The following is a 22492-nucleotide window of genomic DNA, read 5'->3' as shown; positions in this document are numbered from 1 at the left end:
ATTTTCGTAATAAGTTATCTTTAATTTAATTTAAGGCACATTGGATATAATTAATAGTAGTACTAATATTTACTTCATTTCACTCCTGTCATGATTGAAAATTCTTTTGGTTTACTGCAATTTAGCCAGGGGTTGATTTTAGACCTAATTAAAATAGATATGTTTAGAGTAAATTGTGATAAACAAGTATCCCAGTAAGATTTTTTATTAATGACATCTAAAATGTTGATAATGGAAAATGATATTATAAGGAATGTATGTCGAGTTATCAAAAGTCAAGTTTAGACAAATTTATTACTAATATAGTAAAATTTGAGTGTAAAGCTCTTATTTAACTAAAACCTGTACATATCTATCGTTTGTAACTATTTCTTGACTTTGGTATCATTATTCTTGAATAACAATTCATATGTTATTGTGTATTCAATATAGCATGATCCATACCTAATCAGTTTATACATCAAACAATCCGTCCAACAAAAGGTTAATCAAAATCTTCATAAAATTCAAAAATATATCGTAGATGAAAGTTTGCTTAGCACACTTTGTTTCTTTTTTGTTTTAAATTTTTATCTTCAATTTGGTCAAACATTGCACATTTTGGAGATTAATTTAGTCAAACGTCATTTAAGGCTGAAATATAAAAGAAACATAAAACGTAGGGACCGAATCACTAAGGGGTCATTTGCTTGGAAACAAGTTATTCCAGGATAACTTATACTGGAATTAGTTATCCCGGGATTAGTTATTCCATCCTCTCATAGGGATAAAATAACACTACAATTCCGGGATAACTAATCCCGAGATTAGTTATACCACCATTTTGTCCCAACCAAACGTGAAATAAATTCATCTCAAATATAATCCTGGGATTATTTATCTTTATCCCTTGTACCAAACGAGCCCTAAAAAGTGAGTGTTGTTCTATTCTATTTACATAATTAATCATATGGGAGAAAATGTATTGACTTGGTAAAGTATATGGTCAATCATAATTTGTGGTTAAGAGTTTGAGTTATGAAGAAGTAAGTGAAAGTCAATTGTTGATTCTCTTGAAGTGAGGTAAAAAGGAAAAAGGATAAATAAATTCTGTACTTAGTTAAGACTTCAGATGGATGTGGATGTAGTGCTAATAAAGAGTAGAAAATCTATGCACAATATTATGATCTAGTGAAAATTATGTGAAATCTGATTCAAAAATTGATTAGAGACAAAATATATTAAGTGTTATTTTCATATTTGTCTAAGCATTTGTAGGTAGAGTTACTCAATATTTTGAGCTAGTGGGAAGCAATAGGCACTCGAAAAAAATATTAAAGTGTGTGCAAATTAGTCCGGACATTACTGCACCCAAGGGTGACCTAATGATCAGTGAAGGTTCAAATCCAAGAAGAGGCAAAATACATTAGGTAAATTCTTCCTATTTGCCTAAACCTTGACGGGTAGAATTATCCGACACATATATTGGTCGGAGATAGTAGATTCCTGATGAAATAATCAAGATGCGGCAAGATAGCACATACACTGCCTTCTTAAAAAAAATAGCGGAAATTTTTACCCAATACTTATGCTGGTGAGAGGTGGCGAAGTTGACTCAAACAACACTGTCACAAAAAATTAACAAATAAGTGTACTTGATATATGTGCTGGTGAGAGGTAATAAATACCAGTATAATAATTGAGGTACATGCAAGAAAATCCAAACACCACTATCATAAAATAAAAATAAAAATTAACCGAACATCATTACTGTATTATTAAAAAAATAAAAAAACTATAACGTTTTTTATTTGAACCTATTACTATTTGGGGAGTCTACGAGGTGGTGTTTTGACCATACTTTCTATCATTTTTTCTAATTTATTTAAATTTATAAATTATCATGACTTATAATACTTTTTATATAGATTCTAAATGTTTATAAATTTAAAATATTTATATCAAAATTATAAAGTTTGATAATTATAATCCGAAAGGTTTACATAAATTGAAACGGATAGAGTAATATACATTAGAAAATGTAATGTCGGCTTGAAAAAAACCAAGGTAACACGTTGGAATTTTAGGCGCTGACTCTATGCATTAGCTGCAACGTTGCGCAACCTTAGCTTAAAACTTTATTTATTATATTATAATTATTTATATTATGCTTTTGATGTTGACGTTTTAACAAGCAACCGAACTAATTTATAATCATAACAATAATGACTTGTATGACAGGATCGAAAAACATCATATTCCTAACAAGACAAATCCAATTTTTTTCAACGTGTGATAGTTTGCCTTATCATTTTTTTTTTTTAAAAAAAAAAGTCACTTTCACTGTTGGTGCACTAGAAGAGATTTAGATTTTGCCAGACCCCAGTTTCCGTGTTTACCCTCTTTGGGTAAACAAACAAATATACAAGTATTAAGTTTTCTTTATCTTTTGTTTTTGTATTTTAAAGATTGCTTCTTGCATTTGATCATGCCAAAAAAAAAATATTAATCAGGTATTAAAAAAGAGATATCTTTTTGTTTGGCTTATCTTCACAATTGGATTTATTTGCTAATTTGGGTTTTTGTTAATAAAGATTGAATTTTTATATGTGAATTATAACATTGGGATTTTTTTTTTTTTTTTGTGTGTCTTTTCTTGATTTGGGTATTTGGGTTTTTGTGATTTGGTATATCTTGATTGTACATTTGGTGATTTGGGTATGTTTATTTTTTCTGTTATAAGGATTATCAGTGATCTTAGTTTCTTCATTTGATTTTAATAAGGATTTTGTGAATGTGTTTTAATGGTGTGATGATGAATTTGGTAAAGGTGAAATTTTTCTGAGTTATGTGCATGGTTTGGCATTTTTTTTCTTTTTATTTTACTGTGGTTGGTGAATTCTGATTGAGTTTCTTGAAAAAGATTGAGCCTTTTTGTTGTTGTTTTGTTAGACAACAAGTTTACTTAGTTGAATTTGTGGAAAGCTTGAATCTTTTGTTGTTGTTTTCCTGAAACTCGTTTAGTTTTTAGAATTGTTTTATCACTTGGGAGTGAATTGGTTTGCGAATTTCGATCCTCCGAGATGCCAATTTTAATGGAGGAAGAAGCAATAGTACATGTTTGGATACCGTTTTCTTTTTTACTTTGCATTGGTTGGTGAATTCTGAATCAGTTTCTTGAAAGATTGAGCCTTTTTGTTTGTTTTTATTCAATAAGTATACTGAGTGAATTTCTGGAAAGGTTGAATCTTTTCTTGTTTTTTTTTTTCTGAAACTCTTTTAAGTGTTAAGAATTGCTTTATGTCACTTGGGGGTGAATTGGTTTACGAATTTCGATCTTTTGAGATGCCAATTTTAACGTAGGAAGAAGCAATAATGCATGTTTGGATACCGTTTTCTTTTTACTTTGCTTTGGTTGGTGAATTCTGAATCAGTTTCTTGAAAGATTGAGCCTTTTTGTTTGTTTTTTATTCAGTAAGTATACTGAGTGAATTTCTGGAAAGGTTGAATCGTTTGTTGTTGTTTTTTTTCTTCTGAAACTCTTTGGTGTTTAGCTTGGCAATGAAGGGAATTGCTTTATCTCACTTGGGAGAGAATTGGTTTATGAATTTCGATCTTTTTCATTGCATATTTGGAAACCTTTTTCCTTTTACTTTACAGTGGTTGGTGCATTTTGAATGAGTTTCTTGAAAGATTGAACCTTTTTGTTGTTGTTTTGTTATCCAACAAGTTTACTGAGTTGAATTTGTGTAAAGCTTGAATCTTTTCTTGTTTTTTTTTTCTTTCTGAAATTCCTAGGTGTTTAGCTTGGAAAGGAAGTGAATTGCTTTAGAGGAAGAAGCAATTTATTGCATGTTTGTGTACCTTTTTGAGAAAATTTAAGTTAAAGCAAGTGTGCCCTTTTTGGGTAGAATTCTTGGAATACTGGTATATTTGATTGATATTTGGAGAGTTTGATAATTCTATCGAAGAAATGGTGTAAATTTAGCTAGTCTTTGGTGGTGGTGAAATGTCAGTAGTAGTTTCTCCACCTCCAAATATTGCACCATTTCCTGTTCCACCAATTGCCTTAAGTCCACCTTCTCAGCTTCCTTCTCCTGTCCCAGAATCTCAACCTAATGCGACAGCACCACCTGTTTCTTCTCTTCCTCCAACCTTACCCCCGCAATCTGCTCCTCCCCCGGTGTCACCACCACAATCGCCTCCTCCAAGTAACGTGACTTCGCCTCCTCCATCAGCCCCACAATCGCCTCCTCCAAGTAACGTAATATCGCCTCCTCCAATGGCTTCCCCACCCACAGCATCCGCTTCTCCACCCTTACCTTCCTCGCCTCCACCTAGCCCACCTGCTAGTTCACCGCCACCTAAATCTTCTCCTCCGCCTGCTAGTTCACCGCCACCTCAATCTTCTCCTCCCCCTGTTAGTTCTCCTCCACCTCCATCTAGCCCACCAGTTAGTGCATCACCACCTCCGAAAGTTGAGCCTCCACCTGTCTCACCTCCCCCACAACCAACTCCTCCAACAAGTTCACCTCCGCCGCCTCCAAAATTTGATCCTCCTCCTACCGCATCTCCACCACAACCAACCAATCCTCCAAGTTCACCTTCACCGCCTCCAAAAATTGATCCTCCACCTGTATCACCTCCGCCACCTGCACAGAATCCGGATCCTGAACCTCCGAAAGGTTCATCCCCGGCCCCACCCTCACCCGTGAATTCACCTCCACCCCCCACGTCTGTGCCACCACAAGGTTCACCTCCTACCCCACCCTCTGACCCTCCTAAAGATTCACCCCCTTCACCACTTCCACCTGCGAATTCACCTCCATCACCATCATTTCCGCCACCACGAGATTCACCTCCTACCCCGTCCTCGGAACCTTCTAGAAATACACCTCCTTCACCACCCGTTCCTTCAGGTGGGAGTGGAACCCCTACCAATGGATCGAGTGGTAATGCAGCAGACAGCTCAAACAGTTCGAGTAGTAACGGCATAGGGACTGGAGGTACAGTTGCCATTGGCATCATTGTTGCAGTTTTATTGCTTAGTGTTATTGGAGTAGTTGGTTGGTGCGTATGGAAGCGGAAGAAAAAGGCTTTTCATGGCAATGGCGGAAATGTCATGCCAACCTCTATGGGCTCCACCCCAAAATCTGGTAACTTTTCAGAAACTAGTATATCAATGTAATATTTGTTGTTCACAAATTTTGAATCCAATCTGAGAAGATGCGCAAACTGTGTACAGATTCTGTCTTATTGAGGATACAGGAATCAACACCTGTGACCGGTAATGGAACTGGCAATAATTTCCTAAATTCTCCTGGAGGATCTGGTGGATTGGGAAATTCAAAGATATGGTTTACTTATGAAGAACTAGTTAAGGCTACTAATGACTTCTCGGCTGAGAATATATTGGGGGCGGGTGGATTTGGTTCTGTATACAAAGGACGACTACCAGATGGGAGGGATGTAGCAGTAAAGCAACTAGATATCGGTGGGCGCCAGGGGGACCGGGAGTTCAGAGCTGAAGTTGAAATCATTAGTCGAGTACACCATCGCCATTTGGTCTCCCTTGTAGGTTATTGCATTTCTGAGAACAGAAGGCTCCTTGTTTATGAATATGTCCCAAATAACACCCTTTACTTCCATCTTCATGGTAAATAAAAATCTTTAATTTTTTACAACTCATTGCTGACATTTGGTCACTAAAACTATGATGTTGATACTTGCAATTTACAGCAGAAGGAAGGCCTGTTTTGGATTGGGCAACACGGGTTAAGATTGCTGTTGGTGGAGCTCGTGGAATAGCTTATCTGCATGAAGATTGTAAGTTTCTTCACTTCCTTGATTCTTATAGTTATGGTTGATTATCTGCACTTTGTTTCTTGTCTGGGTAAAAAAAGAGATTAAAGAACCATGAAAATCGCACCATCAGATAGTCTATACTTGATTATCTCTGTTAATTTTTTTATTGAAACCCTTTTCTCTCTACATCAATTACAAAATACATTGACCAATACTTGTTAAAAAAACAAAAAACAAATATACATTGAACAACTATAGACCCCTTTGTTCTTGTTGCCTGTAATATCTATGCGGTACACTTAGGGGTCGCTTGGTAGGGTGTATTAGGTAGAATAATGCTGGTATAAATCTTGGTACAATGTTTGGTTGCAAATTTAAGTGTAGTACAACTAATACCAGTATTACTTATACAGCCTATTCAGTCACCATTCTTATACATAGTAAACTGTGACATCAACAAACCAGTACTATTTTTATACTTATACACCCTATTCAGTTTTATTATGTGATTACACAATGCGTGTTATTTTTAATACAACAAACCAAACAATCGATGAGAAATAATGCCAGCATAACTTATTTCCATACCACACGATCCCTTATTCTATTTATCACTCCTTTAACTCTGGATTTCATAATTATCACTCTTATTTTGTCTTATTCATTTCTCCTGGTGATGACAGGCCATCCTCGCATTATCCACAGAGACATTAAGTCATCAAACATTCTTTTGGATATTAACTTCGATGCTCGGGTATGTCAAAATCCTCAACAGTCAATATCCTAATCTAGTTTTATAATTCTTAGATTCAAAAACTGCTTATAATTCTGTTTATTTTTCACAGGTTTCTGATTTTGGATTAGCTAAATTAGCTCAGGATGCAAAAACTCATGTTACAACACGTGTTGTGGGAACATTTGGGTATGTTCCTGCACCAACATTAACACTTAGTGGAATTTAGGAAATAATGCATTATATTCCTTGTCTTTATGTGTCTGTTTCTAATTCCTTGGATCGTTTCAGATACATGGCTCCTGAATATGCATCAAGTGGCAAGCTGACCGAAAAATCCGACGTATATTCTTTTGGGGTTGTGCTTCTGGAGCTGATTACTGGACGGAAGCCGGTTGATACATCTCAGCCTATAGGGGATGAGAGTCTAGTTGAGTGGGTACGTTTATAGCCAAACCAATCTATTCTATCTCTCTGGTATAAGTTCTTTTAAAAGAAATTCCGACCTCTATCCTGGAAACCTTAGGGTGGAGAAACTTCCAAAATATTAGCCTCTGAAAGTGTGGTTGTCCTTTTCAACTTTAGGAATAGACTTTTGGAACAGAACTTGATTATTTGTTAGACCTACCATATAGTTGCTTACTCATCTTCCATTTAAATGGATTAGAGCTGCTCCTCTCTTATAAACGGCTGCTAGCTTGTGTTGTTTTTGCTTGTAAGTTTGAGAAAGTTACCCGCAAGGGAGGTTCAGTTGGTTGAGCATGGGGCTTTCATAATGGAGGTCTCAGGTTCGAAACCCCCTGCCTACAACAGCAGGGGATTTGCCTTCTGGGTCGAGCTCGTCGCACGGGGCTTGCTTAGTGCGGGTTATCTCTCCTGTGTGGTTTGCGAGCTATTGCACAGGAGCTGGGTTTACCCTGTGCGCACCCGAAGGGTAGCGGCTGCGGGTTTCCATGTCATAAAAAAAAAAAAGTTTGAGAAAGTTCAGAAGACAATTTGGAAGTGGACTTGGGAAATCCTGATGATTTATTTTGAGGACATTAATTAAAGATAATAGTCGGCTCACATTTTTGAGCTTTGTTAAAATCACCATGTGTCCCTTCCCATGTTCTGGAAAGATATCTTTTCAATTTGATCCTTAACATGAGGCTTATCAGATATCTTGGAGCGAAATAAATCTAGGGAATTTGGTGTCCAAAAGCTAAACTTAAAAGCTATGACCGAATACAAATTGCTGTAAACGCTGCTCTTCTTGGTCACGAAGAATGGTACTTTTTTTATATCCCTTAGTGAAATAGGAGAAAGCAAGAGAAGGATGGAGTTAGGTTTGATGTTGTAGGTTATTAAGTGCACAACACTATTCCAACTTATTTGCAGCTTACATGCTAAGTGAGTGAACGGAAATCTTAGGTTTGTCTGGTTGTGTACCAATTGCACGAATTTGGTCCTTCATTTTTGCGAAGTTTTCTGTCTTGTGAGGGTTCATTTGAGTCCATATAATAACCGTTTCTTATACCTTGCATGTTCACCTGGAATCACACACCTTGTCTATTCCATTAATACATACATTAAACACTGTCACCATTATTTTAAAATCTGTTTAATGATGGATTATTTTGAAATACTTTGAATTGGTGAGGTGAGCTAACTTTTGCTTGGTAAGTGCTTTTGATTATTTTTCCTGTAAATTCTGTGTTGATGACATTGAAGAAATGCATAGCCTGTATATCTTCTTCGTCATGATAAATATGGTGACATCAAAAGCATGTCTTTCAGTGGCATCTTGGAAAAATATTTGATAAGCATGTACCAAATTAATTATACTTTGAATTGCACGAGATGATTAACGGCTGTTTTTCACACTGAAACAGGATTGTTTTTTGCTCTCTCTCTCTCTCTGCTCTTGTTTAGAATTGACAGGCGACATATTTGAAGGACAATCTCTTATTTTATACATTTAAGAGTCTGAATATTTACCATGTTGATTGAGCATAGCTGATTATGTTGGAAATACAGTATTTCCTGGGCTATCTTAAATTCTGTTCATTGACTTCTTGATTGTTATAGTCGATTATTTACTTGCAACTTGATCTTCTTTTCTCTTCCAGGCTCGGCCTTTGCTTACGCATGCACTTGAGAAATTGGAATTCGATCAGTTGACAGATCCACGCCTCGAGAGGAATTATGCTATCCCTGAGATGTTTCAACTGATCGAGGCAGCTGCAGCTTGTGTGCGCCACTCAGCTGCAAAGAGACCGGGCATGGGACAGGTAACTGATTCTTTATTTCACTAAAATCCTACACCTGAAACACCGTTAAGAGTTTGCACGAAGGGAATTTACATCCAAATCGTTCTTATTCTTTGCAGATTATGAGAGCTTTTGATAACATGTCTACGTCTGATCTGACGAATGGGATGAAAGTTGGTGAAAGTAGAATCTATAACTCTGCAGAACAATCTGCAGAAATAAGATTGTTTCGAAGGATGGCATTTGGTAGTCCGGATTTTAGTTCTGATTTTTTTAGTCAAGGTACACAGCATAGCGGAGAGTCGGCTGAAGATAGGGTATAGCACACAGCTAAACGCCTTGCTACAGCAAGTGTATATGTATCTGTTCATAGATCAAAGGCTCCTACGTTGAGAGGTACATGTTTGCCTCTCCGAGGTGATTTTGGTCGCAATTTTTCCTGTAAGTAACGAGAATTTTTTTGTCATCTCCAATATTTTTGTTCTTTCAAAGGTCTATTCAATGTCTTTGTTCTTCTCAAAAGGTGGAAATGAAACAGCTTCTCTGCGTACATGCTACCCTCTCCAGATCCCTATGTTGTTCTCAAATGGTGGAAATGTAAACTAATTTGATGGAACATGTAGATCTTGAGAATAAGGTTTCCTCTCACAAAAGGAGGTGGGAAAGAAGGCCCTTTAAAATATAATGGAATTGGAATTTGGTGATAGGTTTGCTAGTATCCCTCAGTATTCATCAAAAGATTTCTACACCAATGAATCAATATTTGCTTAAAAGAAAATTTATGCACCTTGTTGGAATAGTCGAGGTCCGCACAAGCTGGTTTAGACGCCACCGTGATTAGAAAAATGTAAATAGAAAGTTTTTAAATTTTGATTATAAAATGTTTACATCCATTGAAACAAGGAATAGGGAAAGGCTAGATTGAGAAGATCATATGCTTTCTTTGGAAGGCAAGTGCAAAAAAGTCAAAGACAGGCCTCAATAATGAAGCCTGTTGAGTGAACCCTTCTGCTAGCTATCCATAAACAAACAAACAAACAGATATGCTTCAATCTTAAACAAGTTGTGATCGGTTATATAAATCCTCGTTGTTCATGTCGCTGCATTTAAGCACATCGAAGTCCATTATTGCCGAGTTCATGGCACTTCCCACGTGAGGAGTCATCATAAATTGACTTGTTGTACACTAACTATCAACCTACCGCAGCCCTTCTCTTTTACCTAGCTTAAGACCGGCAATGTGAGCAAGTTCATACCGGAAAAGTTCTTCTCCTAGCTATGTATGAAAATGTGTAATACAAGTAACTAGAACAGGACAGCTTATGCTTCCTTACACAATTTGTTTTAAGCTATCAGTTCCATTTTTGTTTTGCTTTGCAGGCAATATTTACTTTCTCAATGCTTCAAACATCAATATACCCTTTTAAAAAGAGAAGCAACCTATTCCTTGACAAGAAACGACTTCTATTCATAACCTTCTTCTTCATTACCTTCACCCTTTCTCTCCTCTCTCTGCTTCAATCTTTCATAGAAAATGGAAGACAAAAACATCTTCGCGGCCGATTGCATAGTCATATGCTGCTGCTGCCAATGCTTGATCCTCCAAATCATCATCTTATTCTTGCTTAACCTTCCTTGCAAGATGTTACAGAAAACAAAAGCATATATAAAGAAACTGAAAAATCGAAGACGGAGCAAGAAAACTATGAAGATGGAGATTAAGGGACATGAAGATGGAATCTTGAAAGAACATGAAGTACCTTTGAGGATTCAACTTGAGAGTTTGTGTTGTATGGAAGAAGTTGAAAATGTTTTAGAGGAGTTTTCTCAAAAGGGTGAATTTGCTTTTGGAAGTTTTTGGGGTGGGGATGAAGAGGTAGTCTCAGAGACAGAGAGAATCACAACATGTATAAGGAAACAAACAGTTGATTATCATGTTTTTCATACTCATTTGATACAAGTCTTTTGATCTTTCAACTTGCAATGACACTATCATATGTTCTTCTACAATGTTTCTAATTTCTATTGCCTTAACTAAAGTTTATAAATAACTAAATCTCCTATCTGTTAGAGATTTCTTGGGGGTACTGTTTCTTCTACAGAGATTAAGTTTGATACACTGACGCGAGTGTTTAAAAAAAATAAAAATTACGCCATCAGATAATTTAACATGTGTTGGAAGATTACTTACTATTTATTCAATGTTACCAGTCAATGCTTATTGAAAACGGTTAGATCACATTATGTAAATGTGAAGAAAAGTACTATATTTACTAGACAAACTTAGTCAAAACTTACCGTAATCTAAATCTTGAATTCGCCTGTGATAGTATTTGTCTCTTGGTATGCTAAACTTGGTTTTCGGTATATATACAAGATGTTCTGACATGTCATTTTCGTCTGACATAGAGCAGCTAATATTCGTTTTCTCTTCTTTTTTAACATTTCTTTCTTTATGCAAAAACAAAGGATATCTGGAAGAAGATGCAAAATGTCCTTATCATATTGTTGCAGAAAGATAAAATTCTCATACACACAGAGAGTTCAAATAAGAATGCTCATTATTTATTTGCTAAAAATGTACACATGATAATAACTTGAAAGAGAATATTGGGTCTTAAAACAAATCCAATCCTCTTTCTTATTAAAAGTTGCTTGCTATGCTGCTTCTAGCATTCAATAAATTACAAAAACTTAACAAATCTACACGATATAGAATGAAAGAATTACAAATATATTACCAGTTGACAAAAATTTACAAACCCATGGTGCATCTTTGCCCATTTAACACATGGTATATTAGTAAAATCGACGTTTGTGCCCTCCATGTATGCAGTTGTGTACAGAACCAGCTCGGAAAATATGTACAATGAGCAAGTTCTTGCTTGAACAATTCAGATGTTATCTGTGGTTACTGGTCCTCGTTGTTTTGTCTTCCAAAGGATTCGTTCTTGCTAATGAACGAGCAGTGAATCCTACGGTTGTGGGCCTTATCGACCTTTGTCTCACCACGTGGCAAAACTCTGGGTCGTCGGACCTTCCCTCGTACCTTATCCATTGAATCATCCCGTGGTACAACGGGAAGAATCGTGTCTGAACAGCATTGTATACAAAGTAAGGAATCAGAGCTGAAATGATCACCAATATCATTGTGATCCAGTAGAACGGGGTCGGAGCTAAGGCTTCCACGAAGATTTGGTACGCGGTAGTGGAAAACGTCGTAGACATGGATCCGTAAATCAGGAGGAAAATGTACCACAAAGCGATTCCGCCCCAGATGACTATGTGTTGGATTAAGGTAAAATAACTGATAGCAAGAGCCATTTGGCAGTTGACAACCCAAACAACACATGTGTACATGGTTGCTCCAACAACCGCGTATTCAGCAACTTTACCGTCTTTTTTGAAAGCTTGAGGATCTAGTGCTGTTATGCAGAAGAAGAAGATTATCACCGCACTGCAAACGCCATTGACCATCCAGCCAATTATACGACGCCATCTGAAGAGCAGATTCTGAACACCTTCTTGGTACAGTAAAGGGAACTGCCACATAATAGCAAAAGAACTATTAGAAACTACGCAGAAGTACATAATTCCATGTCATGTCCAAAGTAGCTGTAACGAGAAAATAACGAAAATTGTCACTTATTTTTGGTAGTAGGTTCAAAATAGTCAATAACGAAAATTGTCCCTTATTTTTGGTAGTAGGTTCAAAATAGTCCGTTAAGAATTAACTGAACAGTTTTGGTCCATTAAGTCTGCCAAAAATGCTGTGAGCATTTTTGGTCTCCGTCAAATATTTACCAAATTCTAATTGTTAAATTTAATGGAAACTATGAGAAGATTTATTTAGCCAGAAACACTAGAAATTTCCGTCAAAATTTCAAAAACCACGATGTAAAAAGGTATATCAGACACAAAATACAGGTTAAAAATAATAGAAATTACACCTCAAAAAGTTTAAAAGTTAACACCAGACTCTCAAAATAGATTAAAAAATAACATAAACTACAAAAAAATTTGTACTTCCAAATGTGAGTCCCCATTAAATATTTTCTATTTTCATAGTTCGAATTGAATTTAACAATCTAAGTTTGGTAAATATTTGACGGAGACAAAAAGTGCTCACTTTGACAAACTTAAAGGACCAAAACTGCTCAAGTGATACCTAAGGGACTATTTTGAACCTACTATCAATGATAAGGGACCATTTTTGTCATTTTCTCTAGCTATAACAGATACAAAAACAGCTGACCGTAGTAACTAGTTTGTACTTTTTGGCAAACACTAGTGATAAGGGACTATTCTTCACATCATATGCGATTAAGCGAATATGAATACAGCATCAAGTATAACATACCTTAAGACACAATCGGGCAGATACATCTTGATCAAAAACTCCCAAAGCAATCACAGGGAGTGATGTGAAGAAGACATTGTAAGTTGACAGAAACCATTCATTGTATGCTGGTTGTCCAGAAAATGATGTGTATCCCTCGTATAAGAACACAGTGATACCAAATACAATGTTTTTGTAGAAGAAGTAGCATATCTGCAGGGAAACAAATATAAGAAACCAGTTATCAAACTGCTCCACGAAACAATAGATTTATCTTTAAACACATTTTTATCTCATCTAACTAATGATGAGAGAACAAATTTGGAGGAGGAAATCAAAGGAAAATAGATTACCATCGTAGAGATCCTTCTATAACACCAATGTCCATGCACTAAAAGCAAGCGCTCCAAAAATCTGAACTGAGCAATTGCAACATCACTTGACATAACAGCCTAATGAGTAAAACAAGAAAAGAAAAAAAAAATGAAAATTAGTTAGGGCAGGAGGAGAAAAAGAATAAATGTGACAATTATCAAAGTTGCTAAAAAGAGGCAAGAGAAAAATATAAGCTCTTGAACCTGCATTCCTTCAACGCCACTGATTCCAACTCCGATATCAGCTTCTTGAAGCATTCCTACATCATTAGCTCCATCTCCAACTGCCAATGTTATCTTTCCAGTCCCGTTTTTGACAAGTCTTGTTACCAGTGCCTTCTGTTTTGGTGATGAACGGCAGCATATAACAGAGGCACATTTGATTGCAAGGTCTAAAAACATATCTTTTACGTCATCGTCTAGGGCATATGTAAGAGATTTCCCATCAATGATCAAAGCAAATGCCTCTGTGCTTGAAGCAGTAAGTAGAGCCTTCCCTTCAGTAATTTGTCGTGAAACACTTCCCTTTGAAGCCTGTAATAAAAAATAAATCAAACAAAACTTCATGAATATGAAACTTTAAAATTCAAAAACTAGTTTCACATATTTAGTCATGTATTTACCCTGGCAATTGCATTCTTTTCTCCAGTTTTCTCTACAGCTATAATATCAGGGCTTTCCAGCGTTATGATGATTTGCTTCATTCCTTGTCTAAGCAAACTACATGCGTAACTGCAGAAGACATTTTGGTCAGAATTGTTTGAACTTGTATCAAATAAGAACTACTAAAACTCATAATCCAATTACTATACCCGATATTAATGGCTGTTTCCATCTTATCCCCAGTCAAAACCCAAATCTTTACGCCTGCTTGAGCGAGTTTGTCAATGCAATCAGGAACCTAGCATGAATAGAAACAGAAAAGTCAATACACATCCAAATGACGTGTGGAACAGATAAATCAACAAATTTCAAATAACCAACAACGCTTGGTAACAGTTCTGTGGGTAACCCAAACTGATTATGTATATTATATGTATGTTTATGTGTATTATATGTATATTTTATACTTAAATATACAAAACCAATACATTTGCTGGCTATTTTGTAAATTAGATCACCGAAAGGCATTGATCTGTAATTATCTCTAAATAAAACTTACCCCTGGTTGAAGTTTGTCCTCGACAGCAGTAGCACCAAGGAGAATCAAGTCTTTTTCTATCTTATCCGTCACTTCATCGATAATTGTTTCACGGTCTTCACTGATTGAATTCTTGGCCTCTAGAAATTTTTCATTGAAAGTTTTGTATTCGTCTTCACTGAGTTCGCGATATGCCAGTATCAAGGTCCTCAAGCCTGCATCAGCATATTCATTCACATGTTCCCTTGTTTCTTCTTCAAACTTTCTTCCATTTTTTCCAAGTCTTTCGAACATGATACTGCATAAAGAGAAGACACCAAAACTAGGTCAGTAACTAAAATAAGAGTTTAAAGAATTTATGGTACATGTGAAAGTTACAACTTGACTAACCTGTCAGCACCTTTGGAGAGTAACAAGATCTTTCCATCCTCATCTTTTACTATGACAGACATCCTTTTCCTTGTACTATTGAATTCCAAAACGTTCAAAATTTTGTATGACCTGCAAACAAAGATCTCTAAGATTACACTTAACAAAAAAAGATACTCATGTTTATAGCACTGCATTAAAATATCTGAATAACATAATTAGCATTCATTGTCTTAAGTTTTCATAGAGATTTGAAAATCAACGAGAAATGTCACTGGTACTAGACTGCATTTTCTACCCACTTTTAAAACATAAAATGTTTCTGCAGAAGTTCATGTGAGTGCTCTCGAAGATGATTGTTTGATAAGCTTTTATGGAGATTTTAGCCAAAATTGTCACTTATCTATGGGAGTAGGTCTATTTGGTCCTTGAAATATAATCTTGAGCATCTTTAGTCCCTTGAGTTTGTTAAAGTAGAGCACCTTTGGTCCAACTAACAGAATGGACTTAAAAACTAAAGGTGACTACCAAAAAACACTACTAGAAATACAGCAAAAACCGATGGACTTTCGGGGAATTACTACTATTTTTTATGGATAATTTAATAATGTCACACTTGATCAAGAGCCAGCCAAAAATCAGAGATACTATTCTTTCAGAAAACTAAAAATGCTGAAAACATATACTGCAGAACATGTTTCAAGTTAACTAACCTCTCAATTCTCTTGCCAGATTCCAAATCCAATTCATGTACAGACACATTTGTTTGTGTCCTTTTAAAGAATTCAAAACCAACTTCTCTAGCAGCTATCACGAACGCTGCTTCATCTGGGGACTCAGCTTCATATGAAACTTTCCCTGTACTTTCATCTACTTCTGGTATAACTGTATGACAAACTGCTAACAAACGGAAGAACTTCTGTAGTACATCTGAATGAGGCTCGAAAAGCCAACTAGCATTCATGATTCTCTCGTCTTCAAAATTGAAACCTTTAACAGTTGACTCCCTAGGACTAACAACACCGTCCTCAGCACGATCATTAACTTTTTTCGCCATCAGTGGAGATCCGTTTCTCTTGGCCAAGGCCCTTTCAACTTCTGTAATACCACGTCCGTAAGCAGTACCAGCCACGGAGCACTTAACAAACTCCATTGAGTTACAAGTCAAAGTTCCAGTTTTATCAGAAAGTATTGTGTTAACCTGGCCAAGTTCCTCAGTTAGATTTGAGGTTCGGGCATGTGCTGGTTTATCAGTTTCTTCATAGTACATATTAATATCCCGGTTAATGAAGATACTCTGAAGAACTTTAACAATTTCAATCGACACATATAAGGAGATAGGAATCAAGTAGCTATATAGCATGACAGCTGTCAGAAAATGCAAAATGGCAGCAGCAGCAGCTCTTCCTGGATCGAAGAAGATATCTGCATCTTCGGGTTGCAGATACCACCTCTTATGTCCACCATCTAAATCCTGTTTAGTCACGATTCCAAAGTAGACTGATCCAACAAAAGAAATTGTGAATAGAACTGCAAATAAGAAGTAAATGATTCTATCCATTTTCCTTTCAATTTTACTCCTTTTAGAAGGGGGATCTGTTGCATTCTGCATGACCTTTGTGTCATGACCAGTAAAAATGACGGCCCCATATATGTATTCCGTGTTGCGCAATTTAGAGTCTCTGAGGAGTAATTGCTGAGGAGAAAGAGGACTTTGTTGTTCTTCGTATACCATACTTCCGACAAAAGTATACAAATTAGCATTAGGATCTTCACATTTAACTAAGGCTTTAAAGTCTTTAAAGTGTGAATCTTCATGCAAGGATGAAGTAACTTCCAGTGCCTGTTTAAGCTTCAAATTAGTCTCTCCATCAAGGTTCATGGTCTCAACATAGCAAACCGCATCATCGTAAGAAGACGAAAGCAAAAGAAGGTCTGCAGGAAAGAATTGATCTTTCTCCACCTTAACTATATCACCAACTTTCAAATGTCGCCATTCAGAAAGATTAAAAACTCCATCTCCTTGGTGTACTTTAATCTTCCTACTGTTCACCTCAATATCCTGAAAAGGAGAAAACGAGAAGACGATTGACAAACTGTGTTGGCTGGGCAGGCCAGTGACAAGAAGCAGAAGTAAATGTATAAATTACTACTATCAGTAAATCAAAAGAGACTCCGCGCTACCAGAGAATCTGTATCATACATGACAGGAACAGATTAAATGCCACCGTATAAAATATGGAAATAATGAAGCTGGTCCAAAAATGAAATAGATTGAAAATCAGATTATTTTAGAGAATATTACTTTCAATTCAAAATGGTAACAAATCTTGGGAGAGTCAAAAATTACCATATACACACAATCCTAATAGTTTGCATAACTGCCTTCACTACTAAAAAACAAGAATTAACAACGGACAAATTATGTAGCTAAACAATAAAACCCGTTGCTAATCCTATTTAATGAGGGATTATCACAAAAAATTGTTAGCAACGAGCAATTTAGGGACGGATCAGCGATGAAGTTCATAGCTAATTCCAAAAAAAAAAAAAAAATTATAGTGTTCGTCTTCCACTTATAATAGTCCACACAACAGAACTTTCACATCTTAGACAGTTAGATCCCAAGAATCCCTCAGATTATTCATACACATAGTCCAGTAACAAAATCATTATATCTCTAAAATCCTTTCTAAGCAGCCACAAAACATCATCAAAAAAACATTTTTCAAGAAACTATGTCGTATCAATAAGCTCTACTTTAATTTAAAATTAGTAAAACGTGATATACCTGTTGCTTTCTACGCCAGTCTTCAATACCCTCTTTAACCATAGTTGCACCAATAACAACTATTAGCGGAAGAATAGCACTAACAGCAGAATAAGGAGCTAATGGTGTAAAAGCCAAGATACCAGTAACAAGAAAGTAGAAATTAGCTACTCTTCTAAACTGTTCAAATAAGGACTTTGGCAAGAATGTTGCAGCTGTATATTTTGTTGTACTAACATAATTCCCATCATATTCTCTAATTCCAGACTCAAAACTATCTGGTTCATTGCAATATACAACTCTAGAAAATCCTGGTCCTCCAATTTGTGAATGATCATCACTCAAAACTGATGCTTTCCCACATTTAAATGAGTAGATCTTGCTAAAATGTAGCTTCCTCCTTCTACCAGTCCTCATTATAATCCCAAAATAGTAACCAAAAAACTACTACTTTCCTTTTCAAGAACCACCTTCTGAAAATGGCCAGAAACACCAAAGATCAGAACTTTATGATAAATTACTAACTCCCAAAATAGTAACCAAAATACTACTACTTTCCTTTTCAGTACAGAAAAATATACAGTTTTTTTCCAAGAAACACCAAAAATCACAACTTTATGACAAATTACTTTCCAAGAATTGAACCATGACTAAAATTTTCAAAACCCCATAAAGAAAATTTGACTAAATATAGGCACAAGCTAGAGGAAATATTAGTTTTGGTACCAAGTAAGTCTTGACCACAAGATTTGGCTACAAAGTTGTTATTTTTTGTCAGCAATTAATGCAAATATGTCAGTTCAGAGCTTGAACAAATGAAAGAATCAAAGTGAAATATAAATTTAATGAAGAAGAGACACAGTATGACAGCTGATATATATAATATAGATAAAACATATATTGTGAATTACACAGTGGACATAAAATTATTGTTGTAATGTTTGATTATTCTTCCCTTTGGCACAAAACCTTTGAACATTGACTTAAATCTCTCTTTCTCTCTCACTTCCTCTTTTTCATATTATTGACTTGACAAATTAAACATTTTGATTCTACACAGATAAAAAAAATAAAAAAAATAAAAAAATCTTAATCAAGAAAACAAAACCCCATTAAAGAAATAGTAATTTCCCAGTAAAAATTTATTTTTTCAAGAATTCATGTTGGGAAAAAGAATCTATTTTTTTTTTCAAGAATGTAATATAAAAATATCATTCATTTGTCTGTTTGTTGGTTTAGAGAGGTAAAAGACAAAAGAAAAAATTGATAGCATTTTTGTTCTGGATTATTTTTATTCTCAGATGAATAGATAAAAGATTTAAGAAAAAAAATAAGATTAATCAGTAATTATAAATTTATAAAATATTAACAAGTGAACAAGAGAGAGACAAATTTTACCGTATCAAAAGGCCAAAAAATATGCCAACATGTTGCAAAGGCTGCAACGTGTTAATAAAGAGTCAAAATTAGTTTAAATAACTTAATTTTAAAACTAATCTTTTCACATCAGCACTTACGTAAGTCACATGCATAAATGATTATAAAAAAAAAGAAAAATAATATATGTATATACTTGTTAAAAATTTAAATCTTTCCATTTTTGTATAAGGGACTTGAGTTTGTAACCTTATTGAGATACACGTAAAGGAACTGGTTTTGCAAAAAAAGAAAAAGATTAGATAAAATAGTTTTAACTTATTTTCATAGAAGCTTCTATTTTCATCAACTATTAAAATCTATGGAAAGTATTTAGGTTTTTTCTTTCACAATAAAGGAAAATTATGGGAAGAAAAATAATTGAGAAAGAACTGATTTTGTTAAAAATGAAATAGCTTTAACTTGGGATGGAAAAGTAGTAAAAAGTCTTATTTCATAGAAGTTTCTATTTTCGATATTTGATGGCAGTAAATGGATCTATTAAAAAATCTACTTTTATGGAACAAATTAAAATTCCTTGTTTCACAAGAAAAGAGAATTATGAGCAGAAAAAAAGGAACGAATTTTTACAATATTAAAATCTGCTGCCTTAATTATTTTTCCAACTAATTTAGGTGTAGTATGGTCAACTTTCTAGAAACGTCTGAGTATTTCGCAGCCACTGTACACCTTGGCCACATGGCCATAAAATATGGCATATGATTAATTTGTTCAGATTTGGAAAGTATATAGAGGTTAGCAAAACCAAAAAAAAAAGGAAAGTATATAGAGAATAGTTTTTATTTTCTATTGTTAACGGATACTACTATATATTAATATGGTGAAAATCATTTACACCCCTTAACTTTATCTTAGAAATCAAACTCCCCCCTCAACTTTGAACAATAGTCTTTTTCCCCCCTTTATGCTATGCAATGTCTATTATGCCCTTGACATCATTATCGTCTATCTATGTAATACATTATATATTTAAACCATATAATATATTTTTACCTAGGTATTTTCTCTATAGCTTAAATAATTTTATAATATCTTATAGTTTTTTTTATATCATTAGCATTACATGTAGAATAATCCTTTTATAATTTTCTTGCAAAATCTATCGTTGTTCTTTATGATTTTAATTTTACGTGCATTATATATATGTATATATATATATATATATATATATATATATATGTATACATATATATATGTGTGTGTGTGTGCGCGCGCGCATGTACGTATGTATGTAAATGTGCTCATACATGTATGTATAATTAAATTCTACAACTCTCTGATTCGTTGTTGTCTATGTAGATAAACGAGTTTTAATTATTATTAATATAATATTTTCTAAATTTTAATTTAACAATACAAATAGATAATCTTTTTATAAAATTACCATTGTTCTTATAATTATCTTTCTTATTACCTACATTGAAATAAGCTTATAAATATCTCCTTTATATATATATATATATATATATATATATATATATATATATATATATATATATATATATATATATATTTACAATTGTGTAAATAGATATTAGTGTTGTGCTTGCTATTAATAAACTTATTTTTACTATTTTGCTCATTTATTCATTATAGAATGTCATTAACTTATATACTTAATCGCTATGTCTCACATTTCTTTTTTCGTTCAAAATAATATTAATCTTCGATAGGTCTGTTACATAAAAAAAAATCACGATTTTAAAGCAATACAAATAGACCAAAGTTTATAATATAAGGGTAAAATAGACATTTAAAAAAGTCAATTGACATAAAGGAGGAAGAATGACTATTGTTCAAAGTTGAGGAGGAGTTTGATTTTTAAGGTAAAGTTGAGGGGGTAAATGATTTTCACCCTATATTAATATATCTACAAAATTAGTATATGGAGAATAGTTAATCAATAAGGACTAGTATTTACTTGAGGAAAAAATTATTTCTTTTCTCCTTCTTTCTTAAAATATAAGATGAACTTTTCCATCTTATAACATATAAGATGAAAAATGAAGACTAATGAGTAATGAGGACTTATTATTGCTTGTGATTATATTCAGTTTTCACGTTGTTTTAGAGAAAAATTGTTAAAATTAGTCATATTTTTTAGAATAAGGCTAATTAAGAGGCTTCTATTTTAGTCTCTTTCTTTATATTGATTTCAGAAGTACGTGCAGTTGATATTGATTTATCACACAATTCCACATTTTACCTTGTCACAATTTAATTCAAGGCTCATGACTTTATTAGGACGAGTTAATTGTACTAGAAAGTCAATCATCTCTAACATGTTCAATAGAATCGCACGTACACACTAGCCGCGGAGCCACATCGGCAAAAAGATGGTTAGTTGAAGACTAATCATCAGAAAATTATATTGTGTATTAAATATTAAATATTGCTCTTGTCAAAAACGACAGTCCTATAAAAACATTGAAATTTATAAGACATCAAATAATACGTTCTTGTATCTCTCTCTCTCTCTTTAAACTTTTGTTGTTCGATGAAGTAAAAAAGCAAATATGTTGATGAATATTCCCTTTTCCTTGTCCGGTTTGATAGACTGATATTCATTTTGAGTCCCGATTAATTTAGATTCATGTTGTTGGAAGCTCATTAAAGATCTTTTTTATTCTTCAGGCTTAAACGCGAAACCTCAAATTAAAAATTGAGAGATTTTATCCATGTTAAGTACACAATCATATGCCGTTGATTTATGAATATACCACACGTTATGTAATTTCAGTCATGGTCATTGGAGTTCAGGTCCTCCTTTCTCTAACTAGGTTATTAGGTTTTTCTTGGAATATTCCTCTTTCAACAAGTTTGTTCCTGTGCTATTTCAATTTTGTCCCATTCCATTTCACATTAACCATTTGAGTGGTCTAAAAAGATGCACATTCATATTGGTTCAATTCAATAAGTCTTACTATAATATCTCATCAAATATGCTTAGTTTTCATACGCATAGAATATTGTAATTTAACTAACCATAAATTGACTTATATTTTTCCACGCGTTAAAATCAAGAAACATCTGTACTATTTTGACACTTTTGCTATAAACATACGAAGGTAAAAACTTAGGGTCTGTTTGGAAAGCCACCTGGTAATTGGAATTAGTGTAATTTCACATCCTAGTAATTACGCAGTATACTAATTACAACAGTCTATTTGTTTGTCATAATATAATTACAATATAATTACAAGAGTATTGTTTGGTTGCACAAGTGTAATTACACAATTTAATTAGATTTAAAAATAAAAATTAATTATCAAAAATTTAAAGTTAATATTTGACAA

General features: G+C 34.2%; 3 protein-coding genes across 7 annotated transcripts; 2 read left to right on the top strand and 1 right to left on the bottom strand.

The window, feature by feature from the left end:
* Nucleotides 1-2276: 2276 nt before the first annotated feature.
* On the top strand, nucleotides 2277-10276 carry LOC132641861 (proline-rich receptor-like protein kinase PERK9). 4 transcript variants are annotated; one of them, XR_009583008.1, is made up of 10 exons: nucleotides 2337-2492; nucleotides 3778-5135; nucleotides 5225-5635; nucleotides 5719-5805; nucleotides 6468-6538; nucleotides 6630-6706; nucleotides 6809-6956; nucleotides 8626-8787; nucleotides 8886-9207; nucleotides 10147-10276. XR_009583008.1 is itself a non-coding variant. In XM_060358950.1 (9 exons), exons 2-9 carry the CDS (start codon nucleotides 3989-3991, stop codon nucleotides 9087-9089), a joined length of 2307 nt encoding a protein of 768 aa, XP_060214933.1. In that variant the 5' UTR covers nucleotides 2277-2407; nucleotides 3778-3988; the 3' UTR covers nucleotides 9090-9316. The 4 variants fall into 4 exon arrangements, 3 of the variants coding, with proteins under 3 accessions (XP_060214933.1, XP_060214934.1, XP_060214932.1); XM_060358950.1 differs by lacking the exon at nucleotides 10147-10276 and having other exon boundaries at nucleotides 2277-2407; nucleotides 8886-9316; XM_060358951.1 differs by lacking the exon at nucleotides 10147-10276 and having other exon boundaries at nucleotides 5722-5805; nucleotides 8886-9316.
* A 1-nt stretch (nucleotide 10277) lies between these two features.
* Nucleotides 10278-10776, top strand: LOC132641862 (uncharacterized). Its single transcript, XM_060358952.1, has one exon. It carries the CDS (start codon nucleotides 10301-10303, stop codon nucleotides 10733-10735), a length of 435 nt encoding a protein of 144 aa, XP_060214935.1. The 5' UTR covers nucleotides 10278-10300; the 3' UTR covers nucleotides 10736-10776.
* A 533-nt stretch (nucleotides 10777-11309) lies between these two features.
* On the bottom strand, nucleotides 11310-18785 carry LOC132641860 (putative phospholipid-transporting ATPase 9). 2 transcript variants are annotated; one of them, XM_060358948.1, is made up of 11 exons: nucleotides 18486-18785; nucleotides 17781-18232; nucleotides 15703-17051; nucleotides 15011-15121; nucleotides 14642-14918; nucleotides 14292-14380; nucleotides 14103-14211; nucleotides 13684-14013; nucleotides 13459-13557; nucleotides 13127-13318; nucleotides 11310-12309 (listed from the first exon to the last, which is right to left on the bottom strand). In XM_060358948.1, exons 2-11 carry the CDS (start codon nucleotides 18174-18176, stop codon nucleotides 11668-11670), a joined length of 3594 nt encoding a protein of 1197 aa, XP_060214931.1. In that variant the 5' UTR covers nucleotides 18177-18232; nucleotides 18486-18785; the 3' UTR covers nucleotides 11310-11667. The 2 variants fall into 2 exon arrangements, with proteins under 2 accessions (XP_060214931.1, XP_060214930.1); XM_060358947.1 differs by having other exon boundaries at nucleotides 17781-18785.
* Between the last annotated feature and the right edge of the window lie 3707 nt (nucleotides 18786-22492).

The sequence above is a fragment of the Lycium barbarum genome, chromosome 5 (assembly GCF_019175385.1).
Source record: "Lycium barbarum isolate Lr01 chromosome 5, ASM1917538v2, whole genome shotgun sequence".
Classification (NCBI taxonomy): domain Eukaryota; kingdom Viridiplantae; phylum Streptophyta; class Magnoliopsida; order Solanales; family Solanaceae; genus Lycium; species Lycium barbarum.
The sequence above is the reverse complement of the archived record's forward strand: the minus strand, read 5'-3'. Positions and strand labels throughout refer to the sequence as shown.

Excerpts from the sequence above, each read along its gene's own strand:
- LOC132641861 (XM_060358950.1), top strand. The coding sequence starts at position 3,989 with ATGTCAGTAGTAGTTTCTCCACCTCCAAATATTGCACCATTTCCTGTT. Across the intron at positions 5,806-6,467 it reads AGCTTATCTGCATGAAGATT|GCCATCCTCGCATTATCCAC; the intron begins GTAAGTTTCTTC and ends TGGTGATGACAG. Across the intron at positions 6,539-6,629 it reads ATATTAACTTCGATGCTCGG|GTTTCTGATTTTGGATTAGC; the intron begins GTATGTCAAAAT and ends TATTTTTCACAG.
- LOC132641862 (XM_060358952.1), top strand. The coding sequence starts at position 10,301 with ATGGAAGACAAAAACATCTTCGCGGCCGATTGCATAGTCATATGCTGC.
- LOC132641860 (XM_060358947.1), bottom strand. The coding sequence starts at position 18,176 with ATGAGGACTGGTAGAAGGAGGAAGCTACATTTTAGCAAGATCTACTCA. Across the intron at positions 15,122-15,702 it reads TCTGGCAAGAGAATTGAGAG|GTCATACAAAATTTTGAACG; the intron begins GTTAGTTAACTT and ends CTTTGTTTGCAG. Across the intron at positions 14,212-14,291 it reads GAAACAGCCATTAATATCGG|TTACGCATGTAGTTTGCTTA; the intron begins GTATAGTAATTG and ends TGTCTTCTGCAG.